At 38.7% G+C, this 25,525-nt stretch overlaps 1 protein-coding gene across 6 annotated transcripts in view; it reads right to left on the reverse strand.

Moving 5' to 3' along the window:
* CEP350 (centrosomal protein 350) overlaps positions 1–25,525 on the reverse strand; it is a 65,759-nt gene that overhangs the window by 14,544 nt on the left and 25,690 nt on the right. For 4 of the 6 annotated variants that reach the window (XM_046898219.1, XM_015290494.4, XM_046898220.1 and 1 more), the window contains exons 12-34: positions 24,238–25,301; positions 23,458–23,611; positions 22,743–22,909; positions 22,277–22,466; positions 20,786–21,006; positions 20,509–20,672; positions 20,218–20,328; positions 19,794–19,934; positions 18,840–18,976; positions 18,359–18,475; positions 17,948–18,114; positions 17,241–17,437; positions 16,546–16,730; positions 15,999–16,086; positions 15,487–15,633; positions 14,040–14,197; positions 10,784–10,906; positions 7,811–8,010; positions 6,198–6,409; positions 5,148–5,292; positions 2,217–2,377; positions 1,602–1,741; positions 949–1,031 (exon numbers count right to left, since the gene is read on the reverse strand). In XM_046898219.1, the coding sequence (XP_046754175.1) occupies positions 949–1,031; positions 1,602–1,741; positions 2,217–2,377; positions 5,148–5,292; positions 6,198–6,409; positions 7,811–8,010; positions 10,784–10,906; positions 14,040–14,197; positions 15,487–15,633; positions 15,999–16,086; positions 16,546–16,730; positions 17,241–17,437; positions 17,948–18,114; positions 18,359–18,475; positions 18,840–18,976; positions 19,794–19,934; positions 20,218–20,328; positions 20,509–20,672; positions 20,786–21,006; positions 22,277–22,466; positions 22,743–22,909; positions 23,458–23,611; positions 24,238–25,301 (4,472 nt within the window). The remainder of the gene's footprint in view (positions 1–948; positions 1,032–1,601; positions 1,742–2,216; positions 2,378–5,147; positions 5,293–6,197; positions 6,410–7,810; positions 8,011–10,783; positions 10,907–14,039; positions 14,198–15,486; positions 15,634–15,998; positions 16,087–16,545; positions 16,731–17,240; positions 17,438–17,947; positions 18,115–18,358; positions 18,476–18,839; positions 18,977–19,793; positions 19,935–20,217; positions 20,329–20,508; positions 20,673–20,785; positions 21,007–22,276; positions 22,467–22,742; positions 22,910–23,457; positions 23,612–24,237; positions 25,302–25,525) is intronic. The other 2 variants (XM_046898222.1, XM_046898221.1) reach the window with 1 other exon arrangement.

A 25,525-nucleotide genomic window follows, 5' to 3' on the forward strand; every position in this document is an offset into this window, starting at 1 on the left:
AGGTTTCCACCCTAAAAAAATACAAAACGATGTCTTGGACACAGGGATTTCTACGTGGCCTATGAATATGGGCAACATTCATCCAGTTCCAAGGTTCTAGCACTTTTTTTTCCTAATTCTGTTCCTTGTACTGGCATTGTATAACACCATACAACACTGAGCCCACAGTAAGGGTTCTGCAATGTGATCTAATAGAAGGTATTCCTGGAACTAGATGATTTTTAAAGGTTCCATCCAACTCAGACCATTCTACAATTCTATAAAAACAGCAAAGATTTGAATTGCATATAGCAATTATCTAATGACAGACAGCAAAACACTGAAAAGTATCTCAAAGAAACCTGTTCTTAAACAACTACTTCTCAAGCTGTCATTATTTTTGTTTCCTTATTTTCCTCAAGTGATAAGGGGACAGGAAACAAAGCAAAAGGAAAAAGGCTGTCACATAATTACAGTTTTATAAGAACCTCAACAAGAAAAAAACTAAATACTGAGCATTCAGGAAACAGCAAAAGCAGAAGCTTACTACGTAAAAATAACAGAGCAACAAAAAAAAAAACTTAGCTATTTATAGTATACAACTAATGTAAGAATATATGCTGTATAATAGAGTGGTTTTAGTTTTTAAAAGGAACAGCATCTCCCATCGACATTTTTTTTTTAAATGAGATAATTCCTTTAAAACATGGAACTCAAATACTATGGGGTTTCAGAATAGGTAAGCAGAGGAGCAAGCAGGGGAGCCATAATTAAAGAAACTCTACCCTCAAAATATTTCTAAAATTAAAACATGGAAGAGTAAAAATGCAGCTTCATCATTATGGTTTTATGAAGCCTGCACATCCTCTTAGAATCCCTTCCTGAATCAAGAAGTAAAACATTAAAGAAGTTTAAAATAGTCAGGCTTCAAGATCTTCACCTGTAGTACTGATTTTTTCAGTTACATACCTCCATGCTCTGCAATGGATTCCAAAGATGCTCTTGATCTCTCTGATTCAGTCAGTGATTTCCAGTTTTTAGCTGTCTCTGGCCTAAATTTGAAAAATCAAACTGAGTGAACTGAGAGCATTCAGGGTCTTTTTGGTTGTTGTTTTTAACAAGTAAAAATAGAAATACAAGCATCTAATACCACACTACTGAAACATTTTTTTTTTTTAAGAAAAAAATGAACTAAAATTGCACCATCTGCTGGAGAAAATGAAACACTTAAAATATTGTAGGAAGTGAAAAAGTCAATTGAATCATCTGCCTTTTAAAACATAAGATCCAAACCAAGTTTAAGCTGCAAAGATGAAAGATTTACCTAAATAATTCAAACAACCATTTTGCAAATTCTCACTCAGTCAAAAATTGTTACTCAGAAAGAACTTGGAAATAGGACCTGAGAGCTGGGCAGGGCAGAAATGAAATACGACTACACGGACAGTGCATCTTAACTGCTTTAGGTCTGATGTGATCAGTACATGTGTTGGCAGTACACTGCCACAGTCCAGCGTCTGAGGAAGAGCATTGTGGAAGTGCTTTTCTTGCACAAATGATTTCTGCTCTAATAGCACTCTATTGGTTTCAGAATAGTCTCAGAAAGAAGAAATCCTATTTACCTATGGAGTGGTGGTGCCTTGATCTTAGGTTTTTCAGCAGCAGCAGAGGATGGAGTTTTAATCTGAGGTTTGGCTGTGGGTGATGCCTCCAGATCTTGGCTCAGCTCTGCTTCAGTCTTCTTGATAAACTCATCATATGACTGAGCCAGAGAAACAGTTATGGCTGTTAAAGTACTAAACCATAACAACAATTCTGTAAACAAATCTTATCAAATAAATAATTCTCAGTCTCAAATGCTTAAGGACACACAGTTTCTCTGTAAAGCAATCTGCTTAACTTCCTAAAGCTCCCTAGCTGTGAAGCCCACTTTCAAAGTCAAATTACATGAGCAATACTCATGAGCAATCCAAGCTGAGATACTGATGTGTACCCCCCTGAATACTGTCTAGAACTCCTTACAGACACACATTTCAAAGCACATGGTTTTGCCTCAAAGGCAATGGTTCATTACTGAAAACAGTTAATCAGCCAAAACACAGCCATGTCTCCACTGCAGTAACATGTCTGTTACAGCTGTTCACACAATAGTTAGCCAACAGTATCCTTATTTATAATGATTTATTCACAGCTAACAGTCTTGGCTTTCACTTTGACCTTCTTCTACTATTCCTAACCTCCAGTTGTTTGATCAGACTGGCCTCCTGGGCTTTCAGTCTCTCCTTTTGCCTCTTTTTCTGTTCCTTTTTCAGCTGGTAAACCACAGACTTCCTTTTCCGTAGTTCATCCTTCAGGGCTCTGATGCGTCCTTCAATATCACTTTGATCAGAAGTTGTTTCTGAAAAAGTTCAGTTTTAGCCTTTAAATAACTTGCCTATTAAAAAACAGTCCCATGCAAAGCAATGAATAGTCATAGAGTAAATATAAAATACAGTCCAAGTGAAACACTGAAAAAATTATGTTGATTTCAACATAGTAGGACTCCAAGTGGAGTCTTAGATTCACAACACTACTGTACAACACAAGAAAGAAAAAGCACTGCATCTTATTTTAGACAAGAAAGATGTTCTGATATATGTAGTAACTTGCTAGCAAACAGGTTCACATATCAGTCTCCCGCATTCACGACTATCTCATTAACAGCTTACTGCAGGCATTAAAATTTGCTGACATGTTAAAAAATATAACAACCCAATGATGTATACCAAAAACGTATCTGAAATACATGTTTAAAATTGCCATGCAAAATTTCAAGCTACAAGGTACACTTTATTAAGAAGAATTTTTCTTGAAGCAGAGGACTCCAAAAGCAGATTATGTTTCCAGACAATTTAGATTTTCTGCCACCTCAACTAAGTACATCTATGAAGTGGAAAGCTGAGTGTTTGACAGCTGGAAGGAAAGCCAACTTGAACAACACAGATTTCACCGTTGTCAGGCCTCAGGGTGACATACTATTCAGAGTGAAGTGGGTAGAAGTGAGCTTAGACACCTAGTGGACTACTCAGCGACTGCTTACACAACGCTATGAGGCACATCCTTGCTCCAAGTTCAACTTCACAGACTTTCCTAAGATGCCATTACTGACTACAGCTATTTTTTACCTAATCATTTTATTTCTTAATCATTTTCCTCTCCATCCCCTGCAGTGTGGTCTCCAATCCCATCGACGATTTTCTGCCTCTGTTCCCATGGAACACTTTCCCGTTAATTAGATTCAGTGCAGAATTCAGTATAACCACATTCTACCATCTCTGCTACTGCCATCTTTATCTCTGCTACTTTCACTATTTCTGTTCCAATAACCTCTTGGTTTCTCAAGACTTACAGAGCGACTGCCTCAGGTATCTCAGTACTTACTCTTCCCCATCAACCTGCACATGTCCACCTAGTTCCTTGTTTTTTAAACATACACCAATATAGGGCAAAACAAGATCCAAGCCCCAGGTGGTGCTAATACAAATAAATATCAGAAGCTGTTCAAAATATTAACCTGACACAGTCTTATTGGAGCTGCTCCCTGGTGCCTGATGCCCTCCCTCATCTTCCACCTACAGCAGCAGTTCCAAACAGAAGGATCTAGGCTGGTCCGCTTTTCTGATGCTTGACATTACCTATGCTGCTTTCTAGACAAGAGGCTTGCATGCTCATGAACTCCCAACTGCTCTACTGAAGGTCCTAGGAAATAAGTTATCCATACTATCTAGTCAGCACATTTTGCTAGTCAATTTCATTTCACAAGACAACAATCAAGAAGGACTTCATCAACAGCCAGCAAATACACATTACTGTATTCTTTTTCCACTAACAACTGTTAGCAGCATTTACAGAATTAAAGGAAAAAAAAGGCATGAAAAGAATGGAATCTCACTTGCTAATCACAAGTACTTTATGATGCCACTGCACTTAACTCCTCCTGAATGCTAAGTGACCATTATGTAATTATAGCTTTTATTGATCAACTCATTAAAGAAAAAACTGCGCATGCTTTCATCTTTGACAAGCTTGTCTTTGCATGCATCAGGACGTAGCAATGACATCACTACTACTCAGCAGCTTGGAAGATTTGCCTCTTTTCAATTGAATGATTTATTATGAAACGTGCACCACCTTGATGGAATTCCCCCTTTTTTTCCATCTCTCTCTAGCATTTGAGACCGAAGACTTTATTTTCATGACCATGTTGCATGCTATACTATTCACAATGGCTTCCTTATATGGTTCCTCAGTCAAAACTTGAAGATAGGTTTATCAACTTGCTGAATGCTTCACTGGGTTGCAAACTGCCCTCCAGAATGCAAACAAGAATTCAGAGACTAAAAGCAGAGAAATGTTCAAAATAGTCTTCACAGATCAATGGAGCTTATGATGGTGATCCCAAAGATTACGGCTGCTCATGAAGTCTACATGACTAATAGACTGCAAGAGCACATCAGCGAAAGGATCGCCCTGTGCCAGTTCATTCTGTATACACATCTCTCTCCATGTATTTATTGGTAGCCCACTTGAACATTGGGTTAAAAGACTTCTGACAGGAGTCTGTATAGTAGACGTTATACTTGTAGCTCAAAACACAACCTTAGGCCCCATTTTACTGCACACAATTTAAACTCTCCTCCACAAAAAAGTCATGCTGGATATGCCATGGAATGTCCAACTGCCATGCATATGCCATTGTAGGTCCAGTGGGCTCACTTGTACTGCTATGATAAACAGGGCTATCTGTCTTCTGAAGCCAGGCTGTGTTCAGAAGGAAGACAAGCATGTTTATATGCTGCTGAACCATATTCTGCTTTCTTAAAACGAGAGGCGCAAAGAAGTGTCATTTATTAAAAGCACAGCCAACCTCAGTATTCTTAAATTCTAGACATCTTAACTATTGACTCTTCTTCACAACTGTTTGCAGGAATCTGTGCAAAGATATATGGGCCTTCTTATGCTGAAATGATCAAATTACATCATGGGAAAATACTCCCACAGAACTTCCAAACCCAGCATTTTGCAGGAATTTGCCTGCTTTCCCACATCTAGGTCTGCTTTGCAAATTTACTTATTAAAATGACTAGCTTTGAAACAACAGATTAAATCCAAGCAAATATTACACTTACCTGACTGTGTCATAGATAAAGACTCATCAGACCAATTGTGAGATATCTGATGAGACTTCACAGGAGAACGGAGCTGTCCCCCAGTTCTATGGCTGCCCTTGCTGGAATCTTGCCTTGATACAGATATGCTGCTTTTGGGAGGAGTCTGTGTGAGAAGAAAAGGACAAATGAGTAACTGCTTGTAAAGCTCACTCTCAAAGTAGCAGATCGTTGCCATGAGGAGCTAGTTACAAGGAGAGACTGGCAGGACTATAGAACACCTCATAAGCAATGCCACCTATCCAGCTGTCTTAAGCCAACTTTTATCTTAGTTTGTCAAAATGATAATAAAACAAAAATACCAGCACCTCTATATGCACCTCTAGTGCATATCTGACATTTTACTTAACTATACTCTCAGAAAACTTTACAAGAAGAAAGTAACTGTAATAGAAGTCTACATGAGCAGTTCTTTTTCTGACTACACAGAAAGTGCATTTTCTGGCTCTCTGATTCAGTGCAAGGCAAAGTTATCAGGACAAAATTTATCAAAACGATCAGCCAAACAGGAGTAACTACTGTAACAGAACAATAAGGCTGAATTAACTAGAAAGCAGTCATAATCTGAAACTCAAGGGACTGCGTACCAGATTACGGCTATGTTTGCTCATCCTATAGCTATACTTCAGGAAACATGCAAATAAAGCAAGGCAGAAGAACATGGCATAGTTTCCTCAGCCTCAAAGAATTCACACAATGGTGACAGGCTCGCCTACAGCTAATACACATTGTTTAACTGGGTCAGTGTTCCGCCACTTAATACTGCATACCTGCGTGACACATGCAGAACATTTTGCAAGACTACCTACAGATTTAAAAACATTGAAACTGTGATGAAAAATTCCTTGAACAAGACTTTGAAGAACGTAACTGATCACAATGTTTATTCTAATAACATACAGTGGTATTACATACCATAGTTTAATCTCTGTTTCAACAATTGAAAATACTATTACTTGTCTTCTCCTTTTAGAAATTGAAGAATGTATGTAGCATAAAAAGCTCACTCACAAGTTTGCCAGGTGAGGTAGAGGACTTGAAGTCTTCAGAATAAGTCATTTCTTCGTTAATTGTACTCTGATCTGGGCTTTCTGGCTGTCCACGGCCCATAGTCTCTGATGGGACAGACTCAGCAGCTGGACTGCCAAGCTCTTCTGGGACTGAGCTTTCACTGTTCAGACGAGAGCAAGAAGGCACTGGAGACTCTTCTTCACTGGCTGTTTCTGAGATTGAATAACGAGAGAAAAGAAACAACATAAGAACTTCACTGGCTTAGATGCCTTCAGAGTAACTATCGTCTTCATATAAAGTAGTAACTGCTATCAATATAAGTCAACTGGGTATGCATTATTTCATTTATCTAGACATTGACTCTGAAATACTTCGTATGAAAAAGGAATGTTTACCAGAGAACTATGATTTAAGACTACCAAACAGTCCTAGTGATTGCCAAATGTCAAAACAAAAAAAACTCCTCAGAATATTCTAACATTTTCCAGACAACATACTCCAGAAAGATTATTAGAGAAACCTGTCCTTCCAGTTAGCCATGCAACAGCAACAGTCACTATTAGTCTGAAGAAGTCACGGTGGAACACATAATCTACAAGTCAGATCTTGAATTTAGAATTGATTGCTTCCTTTACAGTCGCTGCAGAGAACATTTTAATGTTATGATTTCATCATGAGTCTCTCAAATGGCAACAAGTAAAATAATAAGTTGGGTTTTCAATATTCCTGTTTACTAAATTCCGCAGGAGTCACAGCATTATGGAAGCAGCCATGAAGAACTATTTAATATTTGAGCAGAAGCTAGGGAGAGGAACTTCTTCTGAAGCAGGGCCGTGCTCCAGTGCTTACTGGTAGACACAATTAACAGAAAGTAAATGTGTTTTTTCATCCATGCCTCTGTCTTCAGCATGCTGAATTTTTCCTCGCTGGAACTTAGTGACTTGCACACATAACATCTTTAAAGTGTTTTTCCAGATGCCTAAGATCCACGAGGTTTTTCAGTGGCAAGTGTAATAGGACATAATTGTAAATTCCCTTTGTACCTTCAGTGAACCTATCTCACACTTTCAACAATGAGGGGAAAAAGTATTATTTTGAGAACAGTCCCTGAAGTTTCATTACTTTCTCCCATTGTAATACAATTTTCTGTGGTTCATGCTCAAAGTACGTTCGAATTAAGACAGAGTGATAAAACCAAAGCCCCTAAAATTTGAGAACTTCTTCTCTCAGAATAGTGTAATTTATACTAACTACATCCTAGCATACTTCAGTACTGTTGCAGACTTCAAACATTTACTTAACAGGGGTACGTTCAGGATAATATCAGCAAAAGATCATATAATATTTTTGTTTTGAAAAACTGAATGGATATCAAATTGTATGCAGAAACACATGAGAAGATATACAGCAAAACTGGAATTCATGTATGACCCAGGTTTAAAATAGGGATAAAAAGAACAGGGCTGTAACTGAAAGTTACAAACTGCAGAAACTGAGAAAAGAACCACCACAAGATCACAGAATAAAAGAAATGCAACCATTAAGCAACCATTCTGCCAGATTATGTTTGACTTGCGTTATATGCGTTAAGTTCCTCCCCAAGTTTCCACTACCTTTGGGCTCAGTTCTCAGATCCCCCAGTTCTTTCTTGGCTACTTTGGTTTTAAGCAGCTCTTTGTCCCAGGCAGCCAAAGCCTGCTTTTCTATCTGCCGTATTTCTGCTTCCTCTGCATCCAGGCGACGTTTCCACTCCAGCAATTCTTCAGCATGCTGTCGACGCTGCATCAGCTTCTGTTCTCGTTTAGTTAGGAACCTGACAGACACAGCAGAAGACAGTCAAAGACCCCCAAAACCAGATGCTCTATTGCCACAATTTCCAGAATTTGAGCTATTCCAATTGTTTTCTAGGGAAATTGCCACACTAAGTACTGTCTCCCACATTTCTGACACATAGAGAACACTTTTTTTTTGCAGTAAAGAAAGTCTACAAGATATTGTAAAACTGCTGCTAACATTCAAGGAATTTTCAACATCTTTAAAAGTGCTAATAATATATTCAGTAAAAGGAACGGGGTCAGCTCCTAATTTTAGAGCATGAGAAGTACTTGTGGCATGAAACTGGAACCCTCAAGAAAGCAGTGACTGTTTGAAAAATGAACCTATCTTTCTGCTAATTCCAATGACAGAGAAATATCGTGGCCCCAGATGCCCCACAGTTCTTTCTAAATAACTAATTAGAAGAGGTGTTCCTGTAGTAGTAATCCACCTGGAAGGTTTACTGGAATTACTGGAGCTTTTATCCTTCTTCCTTTGAGTATCATCTCTGGATTGCCACACTTGGAATGTTAATCATCAGCTGACAACATAAAGAGAGTAAGGATGGAGGACTGCTCTCCTACCTACCAACAGACCTGGCTACTCGTTTAAACTAAGAAAAGAAAGAAAGCTCATGCTGCAAATCTGCACATCTTTTTGACTTGTGACAAAGATTTCTCAAATTATGCACGAGACCTCAGAAATGAGGAAATCAATGCAAAATGTCACAAGCATCAATAAGTTTGTGCACATATACTAGTTTTCTTTGCCAGCCACTGAACAGAACCACCTCTAGTTTACATCTAGATACTGAAGTTATCAAGAAGATAGCATTCAGTCTTTAAGATGATAACTGGAAGGTCAATATCAACTGTGCATGCTTCTAACATGTCAACTCTAGAGAAGAGTGTACATCAATCCATTCATCCCCTGCAGTGACATTCTGAATGTCACAGAATTGCTCTTTGAAAACAAGATGGTTTTTGCCAGCTAGAGAGAGGGCTCAAATGGGTACAGAAGTACAGAATTGGTGCCTAAAAATGCAGTCTTCAAAGTCCTGTGAGAATTTTCTTTGAAAGTGCCTTTATAATTTGTAATTTTTTAAACAATCCAAGTACTTAGCATTGATGTTCTTAAGCTACAAAGCAGTTAATAATACCATTTGTGCTTTTTTGATCTCCCATGTTTCAAACAACCTTTATATATACAGACTGCAATGGCCAACTGGGTAAGCTGGAGGTCTTGCCTGCTGAAGGACATTGGTTGTCTCCTCACTCAGTGTTGCTCACTCTGTTCCCAGGTAAAGTGAGCTGGCAGTTCATCAGAAAGATTAAGATTCTGATGATTCCTTCTTTAAGACAGATTCAGATCAGGTGGAAAAGTGATGATGTGAAGATAAAAGTTTCAGAAGCCAATAAGACATGCACACACACCTCTTTAAAACAGTTAGAGCAAGGGCAGATGAAAAGCAGCACCTCTATCAGTCTGGAATACCCACCACCTTTCAGCTAGCAGATGCTAGGATTTTCTGTATTTTGTCAATCACTTCCTATAGATAAGCATCAAACATTATCTACTCTTACAGAAAACTGACAGACTAATAACATTAAGAAGCTAGACTACCAGTGGTAATTGCACTACATACACAACAGACAGCCATGTTTATCTACGTTCTCTTTCACTAGCACTACCAGACTTATCAGCTCTCACTTTCAGATATGCATCAGTTCCAATTAATCTAGTAGGTCATATATTTGGAACTTGTTATGTAGGTCATTACTACTATAATAATCTCAATGCAAACTTTTTCTTGCTTCCTTCACTAGTTGTTTCATCTCATTTCATTCATCTCAGAATGCCTGGATCTCCATGTTTGACAGGATCTTGAGGGACGCAAGTCCAGGTGGAGTAAAGTTCAAGAGAAAGGCTGAAATAAATGGATACGACGGTGCAAGACTCTTCAACAGCAGATGTCAAATGAATTAACCCAGGAGGCCACAAGCAGGAGAGCAGAATTAACTAAATGATCATAAAACTAATCACCATACAAAGACCAACTAATAAGAAAACTACAAGCTGGTCAAAAAGAGCACTAAAGAGAGAGAAAGAAGGCTCAAACACTCGTGCTTTATAAAGAAGAGGATTAAATGAGCATAGCTAAAGATGCGGACCCTTTTATAACCCAGGGGTTTAAAAGGTCAGAACCATCACAAGGTAGCATGCATACTGCCTTAGCATTTACTACAGTCTAGAGGGTTCCAGTTGCAACACCAAGGGTACCCATTCATCCTCAACAGCAGGGGCACCTTCACAGGGAGAAAAGAAATAGAAAAGCATGAACCACATCTGGTATCTTCAAGGCAGGAAATCTACAGGAGCAAAGGGGAAGCAGAAGCACTCAGATTACATCATCGTAATTTCCAAAGTCTAGCTATTTATCTGGTGCTAAGGTCACATATTTGGTCTGCCTATTCCAAAAATAACAACCTGGAAGCACTACCCTATACTTGAACTGCATTTATATCTAATACACACAGATTTTAAAACCAAACTAGGCAGTTTCAACAGCTGTTCTGAAGTAGCAACTGGACAGCAGAAGCAAAGTGAACTGTCTGTCTGCTACTCAGAACACAGTAGGAACAAGAGATTAATCTGGAACCAGTGTGGAAAAAGCGTCAAAGCTGTTCAGTGATGAAGAACCTCTTCACTTTTTAGGACTGAACAGAGCATGCTCTATCAAAGAGTCTATCACTTGAGAAAGGTACAGTTACCTGACCAATTGGTTGTAGATATACAGCTGGAATTTGGGGTGGAGGTTGGGAAAACAGACACTGAGAGAGGCCCAGTGGTGAGACGTAAAGACAGAGAAGAAGTAGTGAACAGGAGAGCAGTGTCTACAAAATAAGGAGGAAGAGTTTAAAACTAAGCAAAAAAAAAAAAAGGCAGAAAGAATGAGAAAAGGACAGCATCTAGCAAAGAACTTTAAAATTAATTGCATTTAACCTCACACCTTGGGTAGAAAAATTGTACATTGTTATGCAGAAGGTAATAAGAACACATACACTTGTGCATAAGTTATAACACTTCATTTTCTGTTAGTTAAAGGCATGCTACTTTCACATTGCTCTATTTTTCTTTAATTTTTTGAAGTTTTATTACCCTGATCCAAACTTCCACATGCACCTGTTAACATCTCTACCTCAGCCTTTTGCAACTTCTGCTATTCTAATCCTCAGTAGAGAATATTATTAGCATTAAGCAGAGTGCTGCTTTTGTAATATATACAAACTTTGCCAGTCTGAAACTTAAAAAAGGATGAATTTATTTAAAGAAACTCAGGCAAACAAACAAAAAAAAGTCTGAAATATATCTGTATTCAACTGCCAGTTACTCTTTGATTTTGCAGTAAAGCACAGACTTGGTCTCAGAATACTCACTCTCATTTCTGCAGAAAGATAATGCCTATATATATTTTTTTAAACTACATAAACTTAACACTGTGATTAAAATGTTACTTTCTAATGGAAGACTGTTTTAAGCCAATTCCTAGCATATTATCATATTCATAGCAAAATATCATGCTCTGCACAGCTCTGTAGCAACTACAAAGCAGGGTAAGAAGCATACTAAAGAAAGCAAAAGCAAATGAGCATTTAATCGGATCTTCTGCTGTACAAATTATCATTAAAGCTGCATATGCAAAGCAAGCATGGGCAGAAGGGTTAATTCTCTTTGACAGAGCATGCTCCTGTTCACATGCAGGCTATGCAGATTCATGAGTTATAATTAAAACAGAACAACTCTTTTGTTGTCCTTTTAACAGAAGAGATATTAAAGCTGTCTCACAGATAAGAAAGCGTTTCTCTAGTTCTCTTGTATTTTACTCATTCAGCTTCTTTCCATCTGCAGGATCACGCAACTTGTTTTTCAAACATACAGTTCCCTAAATACACTCTAAGTAAATATTATGTTATTCTTAGGTATTTTATAAGCAAGGACATAAAAATTAGGTACTAAGTTGGCACTGTTTTTTAATCGACAAGCACAGCTGCCACTATCAAGAAAACCTGCAAGATGTGTGCAAAAGCTATACAATCAAGACGACTGAAGTTTTAGGGAATTACTTATGCTTACACAAAATACTTTGAACATGTAGAGCAATCACACAAAACTATAAAATCAAAAGTGCATGTCCACATATGCTGCATCAAAAACAAGTACAACTTCCACTTGATGCTCCTCACGGTAATTACTTCAGCTGAAATCCTGATGCCTTCCCTTTTGAAACATATACCCCAGATGACAAATATTTTGGACTTGCAATTATTCTTAAGGATAAAACATACTTTTTATCTATTACTATCCTCTGTAGTACTACAGAGATTCATTTATCAACATGTAATTCTTACTGGAATTACAAGTGTTGCTTAGGAATAAAGCAATGACTTCAGAAACAATACTGACTAAGAAAGGCTACCTGAAAAAAAGTGGCAAAGGAAGACATAAACACAAATATATTTGTAATCTTTTACAGTATTAGCATAAATATGATATCAAAATTCATAAGCTGTGATTTAGTTTTGTAACACAGTATTACCATTCGAAATGTTGTATGTTGAAACTGAGGGAAAATGAAGACAAAGAACTTGCTCTGCTTGCAGGCCATCTCCGTGCAGGTTTCCAAGATCTTTCTTCTGAGCCTATTTCTGATTCCCCTCTTAAGCAATTTACCAACCTCAACACATACTTAGGGAAAGTCTGTTGTTATGAAAGTGAGGCTTTCCACACAACTTGGAATGCTAGGAGTTGAGTTTTAGAAATATGGTCTTTCAGAAACTTGAAATGTCATTTGTGATTTTGTCTTTTCAGTCCACTAGTTCCTGTCAGAAGAGTCTGAATAACAAAACATCCAATTCAGGCTTGAACAGGGAGACTATTTAAATAGAATGTGGATTTGTTCTTCCTTCCCCCCCACTATTTACACCAATCCTCTCTCACTGTTTTGATGTTCTCCAGCATACACAAACATATGCAGGTATAGGAAACGTCCTTCCCAAATGATTACAAGCAACCAGGGTGCTAAGCAGCCACAGATAGCTTGTCTTTACAATTGGCAGTGCTTGCTTTTTTGATGTTTGCTCTAACTGCTACGAGGTGCAAGAGAAAGGACATTACAAAGATCACCACACAAACTAAAATGTAGTGACCTACCTTGGTTCTAAGTTAAGAAAAAATGTTTAAGCAGAGACTCTTATGTGGGGTTAACTGGCACAGGTCAGATTTCAAATGGGTTATTCTCAAATAAGAACTGAGTACCTCAAACTAATGAGAACACACTGCTAACACATTTGAAATGCTTAAAGCAAACAAAGTAATTCCTGCACTGAAGAGGTACAGAAACAACTTATTTGATTCAGAACAATTTAACAGGTGAAATCAACAGATTCAGTCTTAGTGTCCAGACCCAGAGACTTCACATAACTTGATTATTTCCTCTGAAGACTAACAGCTGTTGTCAGCTTTTTTTTCCCAACCTGTGGACCATGTAAGAAAAATAAAAGGTCTTACTATCTTCTCAGTCACACACAAGCTCCCTGACCTTCCATGAACCACATATATAAAAGTGAAAGGGAGAAATACAAGATATAGGCACCACTTTGATCATTTGCCTTAAGGTATTTCATTGTAAGAAGCCTGACAAGTCACGTTGTTAAGCTCAAGTCAATCCATTTTCCTACCAAGTACAGATACCATAATCTCTTAAACCAATATCCTTTTACTGACTCGAATTCCTGTACTCAAGAAAAAAAACCATATCCTATAAAATACTCTCTTCAAAGATTAATACAGCCCTATCAATGCTCATAATCAGTTCTTTTTCAGGCTGATTCTGAAAAGACATCACTGTGTATGATATCAATACCGCTGTAGTCTTTCTGATAACCATTTTCAGTGCAGATAATGACTGAAATGATTTGTTTTCATTAAAATAGTAAAGCTTTGTAATAGAAAACAAAACTTAGTTACTTCTCATCCATTCTGCTGCGCATCTTTTTAAGTTTCTGCATGATGCTACTAGTCTCACTGCTGGAGATTGATATTGGGGAAGGGCTGCGTGTTTCTGCATCAGTTGGAAGCGGGCTAGAACCATTGCTCTGCTTGATGTCATCCTCACTGTGAAGTTCCTGCAATTGTATGTTTAAAAAAAAACACCCAACATTAAAAGCATGAAAAATTATCCTTTTTTTAGAATTCATTTTTAAACTGTGTTAACCCATCTTACTTATCCTCAGATTACATCAAACAGCACTTCAGGTTAAGTCTGTCTGCCTACATATTTTAGCTTTATTCTCCAACTTCTTTTCATTAGACATCATTTTTTGTACTCTTTTTCCTGCCACAACTTAAGTTCTCCCTTGACTGTAACTAGAACAAAAGATCCTACAAGAATTCAGTTACTCAAACAGGAAACCAGTCCTCTCATTGTTACTGAATTTGCATTTCCAGAATTTTGGATTTCATGTACTGTAAGGATTCAGCCAGCTACCAGTCTTATTAGCCAGTCTTGATCATAGAATCATAGAATGGTGTGGGTTGGAAGGAACTTTTAAGATCATCTAGTTCCAAGCCCCTGCTGTAGGCAGGGATACCTCCCACCAGACCAGGTTGCTCGCAGCCCCATCCAGCCTAGCCTTGAACACCTCCAGGGAGGGGGCATCCACAACCTGTCTGGGCAACCTGTTCCAGTGTTGAAGATGTGAGAAACTTTGTTTAATAACACTGAAACACAAAAAGCAGCAAGCTTAGGTTTTTGGAGCTTACATTTTAGTTCTTTTATCAGATAAACAGAATCAGATTAACAGAATCAGAGTCCAAGAGACTCAAACATCCAAAAGCTGATATTCCCAAAGTCATTACTTAAGCTTGAGAATCAACACAGAGTCACAGAATTGTTTGAGTTGGAAGGGCCTCTTAAAGGCCATCTAGTCCAAGTGAACAGGGACTGCAGTGAACAGGGACACCCACAGCTCCATCAGGTGCTCAGAACCCTGTCCAGCCTGATCTTGGTTTTCTGCAGGAACAGGGCACCACCACCTCTCTGGGCAGCCTGTGTCACTGCCTCAGCACCCTTATTATAATAAACTTCTTCCTTATATCCAATCTAAACCTCCCCTCTTAGTTTGAAACCATTTCATCTTGCCCTATCACAACAGACCCTTCTAAAGAGCCTGTCACCTTCTTTCCTGTCTACTGTCTAGTTAAAACATTTTCTAATACTTTTCTATATGCATTTCCTCAAACAACGATTTGAAGAAATTAAACAAATCAAATTGCTGGAATATACAGGATAATTTGAGTAGATAAATTTCCGAAGTGGCAGATGTAATCTACTAGCTTTTAAGCTAGTTGTTGAGTCAAATACCAGCTGCACAGTCAAAGAGGGAAGACTCCAGCTTCTGTACAGAACACTTACGAGTTTGTTTTCTCCTGCAGATTTCAGTTTTTCCTGCAGTTTCATTGTAGTCTGACGGATTCGTTCTATTTCTGCCTGCTGTTTAAGGATTAGCTGTCTCTCCTTCCGAGCAGCCTTGTTAGCCTCTTGCAGACGCTTAATTTCTGCCTTTTAGGTATAAAAGATTAAGCAAAGTAAGTTTGACAGACAGCTCTCCAACACATTCTGAAACTTTCAGTGTCCACAATATGAGATCAAAGTTACCAAAACTGTGATGAAGTAATTAGCCTGCAATTTCAGCAGCAGAGAACAGACAATTAATACACTCAGGTCTCAACTCATGAGATTACTGATATAGAAGAACCCTTTAAAACAACATGTTAAATACCATCAAAAGGTGAATTTTTATATGGTGAGAAATAATGCTGCTTTTCTATCCAAAAGCCTGGCACAGAGCTATCAGTTCTTAACTTCTACAGTGGCCAAAGCATCACAGAAGATTCTATAGGATTTTCCTAGAAAGCATCAGTTACCTTTTCCTGCTGTAGTCTCAGCAGAAGACCACGCTGCCTCTTTCGAATAGGGGGCATCTTATCATCCTCTCCCTTGTCTCGCAAATGCCTGCAAACAGATTGGAAGAGATGATTAAATAAAGAAAAAACAAACAAACAAAAAAAACAAACCAACAACACAAGTGAACAACAATAGCCTGGTACCCTTTAAAATTACTTTTTTTCATCTGCAGAAGAGTACATATGTTCTTGAATTAAGACTTGTGGAGTAATGGATGGGAACTACCTTCTCTAAGAACAAATATTGGATATTTTCCTGTGTCTATGAAATTCTTCTATCTAACCACGATCAATTTAAACATCAAAGCACACTTACAAACTGAATTCTGTTCTTTCCAAATGACAATAACATTTGCATAGATTACAGACATGAGAAAATTTGTTCAACCTCTGATACTTAACCAGGGAGGACTGGAGTAGAAAAAAAGTATTACCAAAAAAACGTAAGTAGGAGATTTTCATAAGAAAATGATCAGTTAGCAACAGTGTATATTCAACGCCATCTTACTTCTTCTGGTGTTCCAACCAAGCTAACTCAGCCTTTGTCTTCTCCTTCAGAGCCTTCTCCCGGAGCCGAAGTAGCGAGGACTGATGAGCTGCTCGCATTTCCTCCTCCTTCATGTACTGTCTTACCATCTCCATAGTAAATTTAGAGAAACTATCTTGCCCTCCTGAGAAAGGCATGCTTAGCTCCTGAATGGCAAGACAAATTTGGCATGGTTTGTTAATAAAGACATTTCAAAGCTTTTTTCAAGTACAAACTGTGTGTATGCACATGGTTCAGCATAAGAAGGGAATTTGTTTTTTCTCTCTGAGCTACTATAAGACCACTTTTTTCTGCCCTGGGCTGCATGACAGTTTTGGGATGTCTTCTCACGAGAGTAAGAAGCAGCATCTGCTTGTACCTCTTAGATGTGAGTAGGAGTACTAGGAAGAATTCATTCACTGGGTTTTTATCATCTACCTCAAAACATCATTCTTCTCCAAAGCCACAGGCCTATAAGGACTGTTCCACAAAACAAACCATCTTACTTGCACAACAGTGACATAAAGGATGTTCATACAACTCTTATGCTCTTATGTTTTCAAATGCTCAAAGAACCAAAGTTTGTAAGCACAAGCAGCACAGAAAAGCCCAACAAATTCATCAGCATAATTGAACAGTAACAGTTTATCTACCTTAACTATGGTCACTTGACATACCTTGATAGATGACAGAGCGGTTTTTTCTGGGGAGACTTCCTCATCAGAATCATCACGAGTACCGCGCTTCTTCTCCAAGTTAATTCTACGATGACTTTCAGAGGGTAGCAAAGACCGAAAAGACTTCTCTTCAATCTCATCCTCTGTCATGGACTCATCAAATTTCAGGGAATACTCAGTTGCAACAGAAGCAGAATCTGAGGGAAGCGGGTTAATGCTCAAGTATGTACCATGCAGGTCATTTTACCCTGTCTCAACCCAGTAAAGCCACAAGGACAGGAAAGACAGGGAGAGGACACCTCCAATGCAAAACAAGATCTTTGCTTTCAGAAAAATGGCCTTGAGTTAGAGGACATATTGCAGTATTGTCATCTAGCTTAAAAAAGACCTAACAGAATTTTATATACAGGTATAAATACATTTTAAGTCTACCAAAACATGTGGTGCTCAGTCTACACATTCAGCAAGTAAACGTCTGGCTAGCTACAGTTACCACAGCAAAAAGTAGGTAAGACTCCATCACTGCAACGTGCAGAATCTCAAAATATTCCAATCTCACTATGCTACCCTCTGCTTAGGAGACTACCAATTCATCTGGGACTCAAACTTCACACACATTCCCTCATTTGTTTCACAAACTAGCTTTGAAGAAGCATCTGCCTCTCCCCTTACCACTTTCAGGTTCATTACATACAAATACAGCTAACCTTTTTCATCTGGCAGTGATAAAATACTATCACTCGGCAAGGAATCGTCCGCACCAGTATGAGCCTGCTCTTCAATGCTGCTAGTTATCTTTTCACGACGGGGAAGTTTTTTCTCATTCTCTTTAGAAGACGGAACAGAAGGACTCTCTTGGCGACTGCTGGTACTACTGTTACATCAAAAACATATATTTTTTTAATTAAGATACTACTTTGTGCATTTAGACATATTTATTTTACATTACATCAGTGAATAACATCCCAGAAGTGTTAAGGTTTAATACCCACTTTCTCTCTTTAAGAAGCAAACAAGGGAACAACATGTCTCAAAATTACTTTGCAAGCATTTTCAAAATGTAGTTCTTATTTACAGCAGGTAAACAGAAAAAAAACCCAAACCTAATCTCTTCTTACCTTCGATCATGAACCTTTGATCTTGAGGACTCTGAGTAACTGTCAAACGCTGGTGAGTAAGTCTGTTTTGAGTCACCTGCCTCTTTACTTTGTGACATGACAGCAGTCTCACATTTCCTGAGAAGAGAAAGCATTTAAGTTAAATCTACATTGTCTTAAATACTGAATAGATTCCATAAGCTTTAGTCAGTTTAGTAGAAGTAGTAATAGCTAAAATTTATAAGAAAATACTTAAAATCTAGACAAGTTAAATCATCCCAAGAAATACCTAGAGCATCTTCTCTTACTCTTTTATAAAGAGCCATAAAGAATCAGTTAGTATCTCTTCTTCGAGGTACAATATAAAGGAGACAGAGTTGGAATTTAAGTTCTTAAATGTTCGGTTAGTATGAAATACTATAGTTTTCTTTAAAAGTACGTGAAGCAAAAACTAACAAATCTTACATCCCCCCCTCCCAAGTTATGAAACATGTGACAAAACCTGTTTGTATCAGTTCGGGCTCTCAGTTGTTTCATGAACTCCGAGTGATGCTGTCGCTGGTGGTCAAACAAAGTGGTGACTGGAGCAGCTGGAGCACTGACAGTATCTGAGATCTGGGTTCGTGCCAGCTCTGTCATCTGAGTACAATAACAAACAAAGGAACACAATGAGCTTCTAACTATCAACGTGTTTTTGAGAAGACTGTCCTTCTTGCAAGCAATTTATATTGAATGAATGCACAAGACTGTTTTGAGATGTTTGTAATTACACACATTTCAATTCTGATTTTAAGAGATGCTCTGTATATATATATATATATTATTTAACTTATGGGGAGTGGAATTATTAATGTGAAGTTATAGACATGCATTACATCACCTATATTGCATTCTAGTCAACTTAACCTCTGATCACTAGAATGATCTCCATGCAACAGAGCATTTTGGACCTATTATTACAATTAGTTTTTAAAAACATGAAAGAAAACATTTAATTTCCATTAGAAAACACATCATACTCAAAGAGTAAAAATATTATTTTCACTGCAATGGAAGCAACAGGTTTAAATTCCAACATCGTACAGACTTCCATGTTTAAATTTGCTCACACATTTCCCTGCTTTTCCAGTGTGATTTTTGTATGAAATAGATACAGGTTCAATCTGATGGAGTATAATGTTTACAAATTAGAGACGTTATGCTCACAATCACCATTCTGTCCTGCAATAACAAAATTCTGCATGGGTAGTTAGCAGGAAGATCACGAGAAACACAATCAGGGATTTAGGACTGCCAACCAACTTCTAAGTAGTGATGCTAGAAATGCTCCTTTGAAGTCCTATTATTTGGCATGTTATGAACATGAAGAAGTTCTACTGAACAGAGCATAACCTAGAGGCAGTATCTAAAGCAACAGCGAAATTAAAACAGCTTTTTATTTCACTCAGGAACTCACCTCACGGACCTGGTGACCCGCATCTGTAGTGAGAAGTGCAGTCTCCACCTGTTTGGCTGCAGCCTTGCACATGGTCTCCTGCGGCACTTCTACGGCCTCCCGTCGTGACTGGATCAGATGATGCAGTGTCTCTGCATGGACCTATGCAAAAAACATAATAGTCCAGCCCTTCGAAATTTTTCTGCCTATAGTAAATCCGACAGTATAGTACTGTCTATAGTATAACATAGCATATCTATAAGCCCGGGAAAAAAAGTTTGAAATTGACACCACAAGTTGTTTGGGTTTTTTTTTATTTGTTTGTTTTTCCCCAACTAATTTAAATCCCTTCACCACAGCTTCAGATTAAGAGCATTCATAGGCACAGATTTACTTACAACACTTCGCCTCTTACACACTTCATATTTTTTGAGAGCCGCATTACCTGAGCTGCCTTCTGCCTTGTCTCTTCCAGTTGTCTTTGATTTTTTAAAGCTTCGTTTTCAGCCTTGATTTTCAAAAGAGCTATGTCCCGTTCATGACGCTGCTGTTGGGCCTATAGATCAGAAAAACATGTTTCAAGCACAGAAGGTAAATGCAGGAGCTTATTTGCCTTAGCCACTTGCTGGAACTACTTTTGAAAGACAAAAGCATACTTCATCCTATTTTTTTTTAATCTTACAAGAAAATTAATCAAATCAGAAGCACTAATACAAGGAAATATTTTTCCCACTACCTTTAGAATCTGAGCCAAAGAAACGCTCTCCTGCTGGGCCAGTGATATGCCTCGTACTCGTTCCACATCTGAAAGCTGTCGTACAGACTCTTCAATGGCAGTAAGGTAGTTCAATTCTGCTGACAAACGATGCTGAAGACCAGCAGGGGAGAAGCGCATACATCCTGAAGGACAGGATTTAACTGTCAGACTCTGTTGTACTTCAGTGCCCCACAACATAAAATAATGACAAAAAATAGAACAGCTCTGGAGTTAGTACATCTTTAAGAGAACTCACCACTCGCTGAGGCTACTCCTGCTGCAGGCCTACTAGTTCCCAGACTCAAGTCAGAGAAAGCTAGGTTGGGCTTCTGCCCTGATGCTGCGCTTCCAGAAAAGCCAGAAGGTGACTTGGCTCTCTCTGCTGTATTGACTACAGAATCAAACTGCATAATTTTTTGGGAACCTGGAGATGGGGAAGAAGTCGGCGTCTTCTGAGATCTTCCCTTGTCTGAGAAACTGACAGAGAAAACAAGAAAGAAAGGCATCAGTATTGTCTTAATTCCAGCCATTACATAAGATAACAAAAGAAGCAGCAACTCAGCTCTTTCATCTATACAGACTGAACAGATCTCTGTAGAGGGCCTATTCTTTTACAGTTTGCACAGGCCCAGTCTTTATGAAATGACTTCATGAAATGGGTTATGTACCTACATTCCAATTTAGAGCGAAGTTGCTACAGCACAGTATCTTCTCTCAAGTACTCAGCATACATCCAAAAACAAATAACTCACTATCTACATATTCTGATCCAATTGTAACAAAATCTGTGATGATCATTAAAACAAGGGCAAGAAAGAAACATACAGAATAGGATGTGGACACTTCTTAAGTGTATTATCCCTATTTTATGATGCCAAGAAGGACCAACTGCAGATGCTTAAATCCCTTAGGAAGAGGTTCAGCTGTGCATGCTTGGCACATCTTAAGAGGGCAAAGAGATGTTCAGCTGTGCATGTTTGGCACATCTTAAGAGGGCAAAGGACCTTTCAAACCAAATACTAAATATAAGTGAAAGCCATTAGCGTAAGTTAATACCTCAGAACCATTCCATAACCACACAGTGAGGGTAAAACCATTATTTGTTGCTTTTTAGAAAAACATGCAGCGAAAAATACACTGAGTGTATTTCATAACTGTTTTCAGTGCACAATTAGCCAATAAGCTGCATTCATAGCCAGCCAAAGAGGAAAATTATTAATTTTTTTTCCTTACTTTATACTCTTTCCCGAGGTGCAGTTCACTCGTTAAAAGCATCACCTCACAGAGCTGGATAGGCTTACGAGCATTATTATCATACACAGATCTAGCCAAAAACATCTGTTTCATGCTATAATGAGCAAGATAACTATATAGATTGACAATGTACTTTTTTCCCCTCTTCATAAAAGAGCACTTGTTGGAAAGGAAAATAAAATTGTATTTCAATGCTTAAGGTACTAAAAGAGCATAATACTGGTCAATTTTTCTTATAAAAACAGGGGCATTTGAGGGGTTCAGGGGAAGGTAGAAATCACTGTTTTCCATTTTCACTTATGACAGCTATCAACTTTGGGCTTCCGTAATTTTTAGAATACAGGAAAAGGTTACTGCATGTTCACCTTACTAACATTTGTACATTTATATTACTTTCTTTTTACATACCTAGAAACATAATCATTTTTGATAGCCTGCTACAACGTAAGCCACCTTACTTATATTCGCATACAGTCTTGTAAGTTCATGTTACCTCAACATGGAGTGTCCAGACAAATTTTCTATTGTGTTGTCAGTATCCGTGTTCTGCTCGTAGTCTTTACTAGACAGTCTGCTACTCGATATGGACTTCTTTGCTTGTTGGGATCCCCACTCTAATTCAGACGGAATTTTATCTTCTGCCACAGGAATGTGGTGAGAACTTCCATTGAAAGACTCCAACCCTAAGAATGAACAGTGCTGTCAGATAGTCTAGGAAGGGGACAACTTTTCACCATTTTTATGATTTCTCTGCCTACTTAGTTCTGGACAGCTGTGTTTTAACATCAGAGAAAAATCAGAGTCAAGAAAATTTAGCAAAGAATCACTAGAGGAAAACATCCTATCAATGTGAGATTATTGGCTCTGGATACACAGGAAGACTGCAGCTTTCATAACAAGAAAATCCTAAAACTTTCTTCAAAGAATTCAAATATCCTCCAGTCAAGTGCCACACTTACGTTCTTTTTTCCCTCCTCTCTTTTTAGATGAAGTAGATGAGTGAGAAGATGCTGCAGATCTGGGTCCAGATGAATGCTGAGATGCAAGTTCAACAGATCGAGACTCACGGGGAGACTTCCTGCTAGGAAGTTCTTCCTGAATGCTTGAATTACTGCTGCTTGCGACACTAAAAAGAAACAGACTGACAGTGATTAACTGGGGACTTTCAACTCCTTTGTTACATTGTGTACAAGAAGTTTGCAAGAAAGGACTAAAACCACACCAAACAGCTCATCTTGAAAAACGCCAATTCTGAAATTAAAAACTTCAACAGCTAAGACATTGCACAGTCCTAATTTGAAGTAGTGGAAGCATTTTAACACTTTCAAATCTTATTTCCTTCATAACTTTTACAAGCACTAACCAGTTAAGCATTCTAACAGCCACACAAGAGCTAATTTTCACTCAGCTACAAAGGGTAAGCTACCTGCCAGACCAAGGCAGAACAGAAACCAGGCAAAGATTGGGAATATTCCACTCTAACCTTTGCATCTAAAAGTCACGTTGCTTACCACATTAACTGCAAGATCATAAAGAAATATCTGACCGCTTTCAGTAGCATTACAGTACAGCATACCAGGAAAGATGTGCAGTGTATTGTAAAACAAAATTTGCATCAGCCACATTGTCTCAAATGCTGCATTTTGATTTTTCTAGGAAGACAAACACAGTTACCTGAGGTCACGTGCAAGCTTTTTGTCTGTTAAAGTGCTGCTCCCTGGTGAGGAGGCAAAGTCATCTTCATAAGAAACAACGCTCTCTGGAGGGCTCAGGGTAGGGAGCAAAGGGCGCAGAAGGGAAGATCCTCCATTTGATCTTCCATCAAACACTAGAGACAAAAATAATTCTCAATACAACGTGCATCAAGTGAGTAAATAAAGCTGCAGAGGTCAAAATGCTTCTAACCACAATGAGCTCAAAATGTTTCCTTTTGAATACAAGAAACATCAGGAGATAAACAGTACAGGTATCTCACAAAACAAACAGGCTCTTTCCATAAATTACTGAATACTTCATTAACAAACTCCAGCCAAAACCCTTTTGAAGAACATACTCCTTGAGAGTCATCAGCAGCAAGTCTCAACGCAGTCATGTTTAAAGCTAAGGGACATTTAAAAAAAACTCAGATAAAAACAAACTTCTCAAAAAAGGCTCAAAAATGAAGATCTGAGTGAGAAGGAAAGAGGACAAACACACCCATAACCTTCCCTCAAAAGTGGGGATTTTTTTCCTTATGCAATTAGGCAGGGGGGGAAAAAAAAAGGGAAGAAAGGGAGGGAATCATTTATCCTCCAAAAGTTAAAGGAAAACATTACACAGATTAATGTTTGCTATATCTCAAAGCAATACATCTTGACGCACGCCCCTTCTTTGTGAACTATCAAATGAAAGGAATAATAAAATCGAAAAGTTTTTCAAAAGGCCTCTGAGTAACCTTTCCATTTTTCTCCTTACCCTTGCCATGAAGGTGGTAACTTTTTGCAAAGATGTTGATGACACTGTGTGGGCTTCCCTTGGCTAGCTCTTCCCATGGCCCCTTGCTGTGAGTGCCACTTGTCTGAGGGTGAAGCGGCAGATACTTCTCAGCTTCTTTCTGAAACTCTTTTATGGGCTCAAAAGCATTTCTCTCCCGAACACAGAAATCCCTCTCTTTCAGTGCCTCCAGAATCTTCAGTGGCAGCTGTTTATGCTGGCCTCCCTCCTCCTCGGAGAGGCTTCCGTCACTCAGGAGAGGCCCTTCGCTGATGGAGTCAGTGCCGCACTCCTGAGGAATTACAGCTTTGCCCTGAACATACACCTGGTTTTCACGTCTCAGGGTGTCAGTCAGTCTCTTAGACAAATGTCCTAGTGTTCCCTCGTGCCGGTGACCAGTGGGGGACCTCATTCCAAGGCTGACTGCAGCAGTATGAGGCCTGATTGTCTCAGGGAGCTTTTTAAATTCACTGAGGTTGCCTACCCCAGGAAGGTTGTCGTCAAAGGCAGTATGAGATACACAGGTACCCAACATCTTTTGAATTCTGGCTGAAAAAGCATCTTCATTTTCCTCCCTCACAGGGGGACTCACAGCCTTTGCCCACCGTCTGTCATCCTGGTTTTCTTGCATAAATTCATGGTCCGAGTTCCAAATGGTACCGTAATTGAGTCCAGCCCCAGCCAACTTTTTGGCTTCACTTTCAATTCTGCTAGAAAGGGAAGCAGCTGTAGCTTTTAAAGCTTCAATCCGATCTAATTTACTCTTATATTGGTTAGTAGAGGGTTTTCCTAAGAGATTTTGCTGTGTCCCAGTTGAATTCAAATAAGGCTGAGCCATCAAGGTCAGCAAGCCCATGGGTGCAGCGTGGCCCTTCCTGCCTGCTAATGCTGCATCACACTCCTTTGACGAAAGTCCCATCTGCTCCAGACTCCGATGTTGTGAGCAAGGGCCTCCACTTAAGCCCATGAGAGCTTGTGGATGAGAGAGCTGGACTCTTGGGCTCAACCGGTCTGGCTGTACCCATGAAGGTTCCACAAAGTCACTTCTGAAACAAAAAGTCAACACTTAAGTTAATTACTAATAAGTATTGTTATTTTAGATGAAAGTCTCATTGACACAAGCTTGCTTTCTGGAAATAAATACTTCCTGGGAGAGTTAGAAGGGCAGACAATGGTCAGTAAGCAGTTACAGAATGTTATTAAAAGCAGAGCACCTCCCAAATTTCAAATGTTGTTTAAGCTGCCAATTTGTGTTTTAGAGCTGTAAAGA

The sequence above is a fragment of the Gallus gallus genome, chromosome 8 (assembly GCF_016699485.2).
Source record: "Gallus gallus isolate bGalGal1 chromosome 8, bGalGal1.mat.broiler.GRCg7b, whole genome shotgun sequence".
NCBI classification, from domain to species: domain Eukaryota; kingdom Metazoa; phylum Chordata; class Aves; order Galliformes; family Phasianidae; genus Gallus; species Gallus gallus.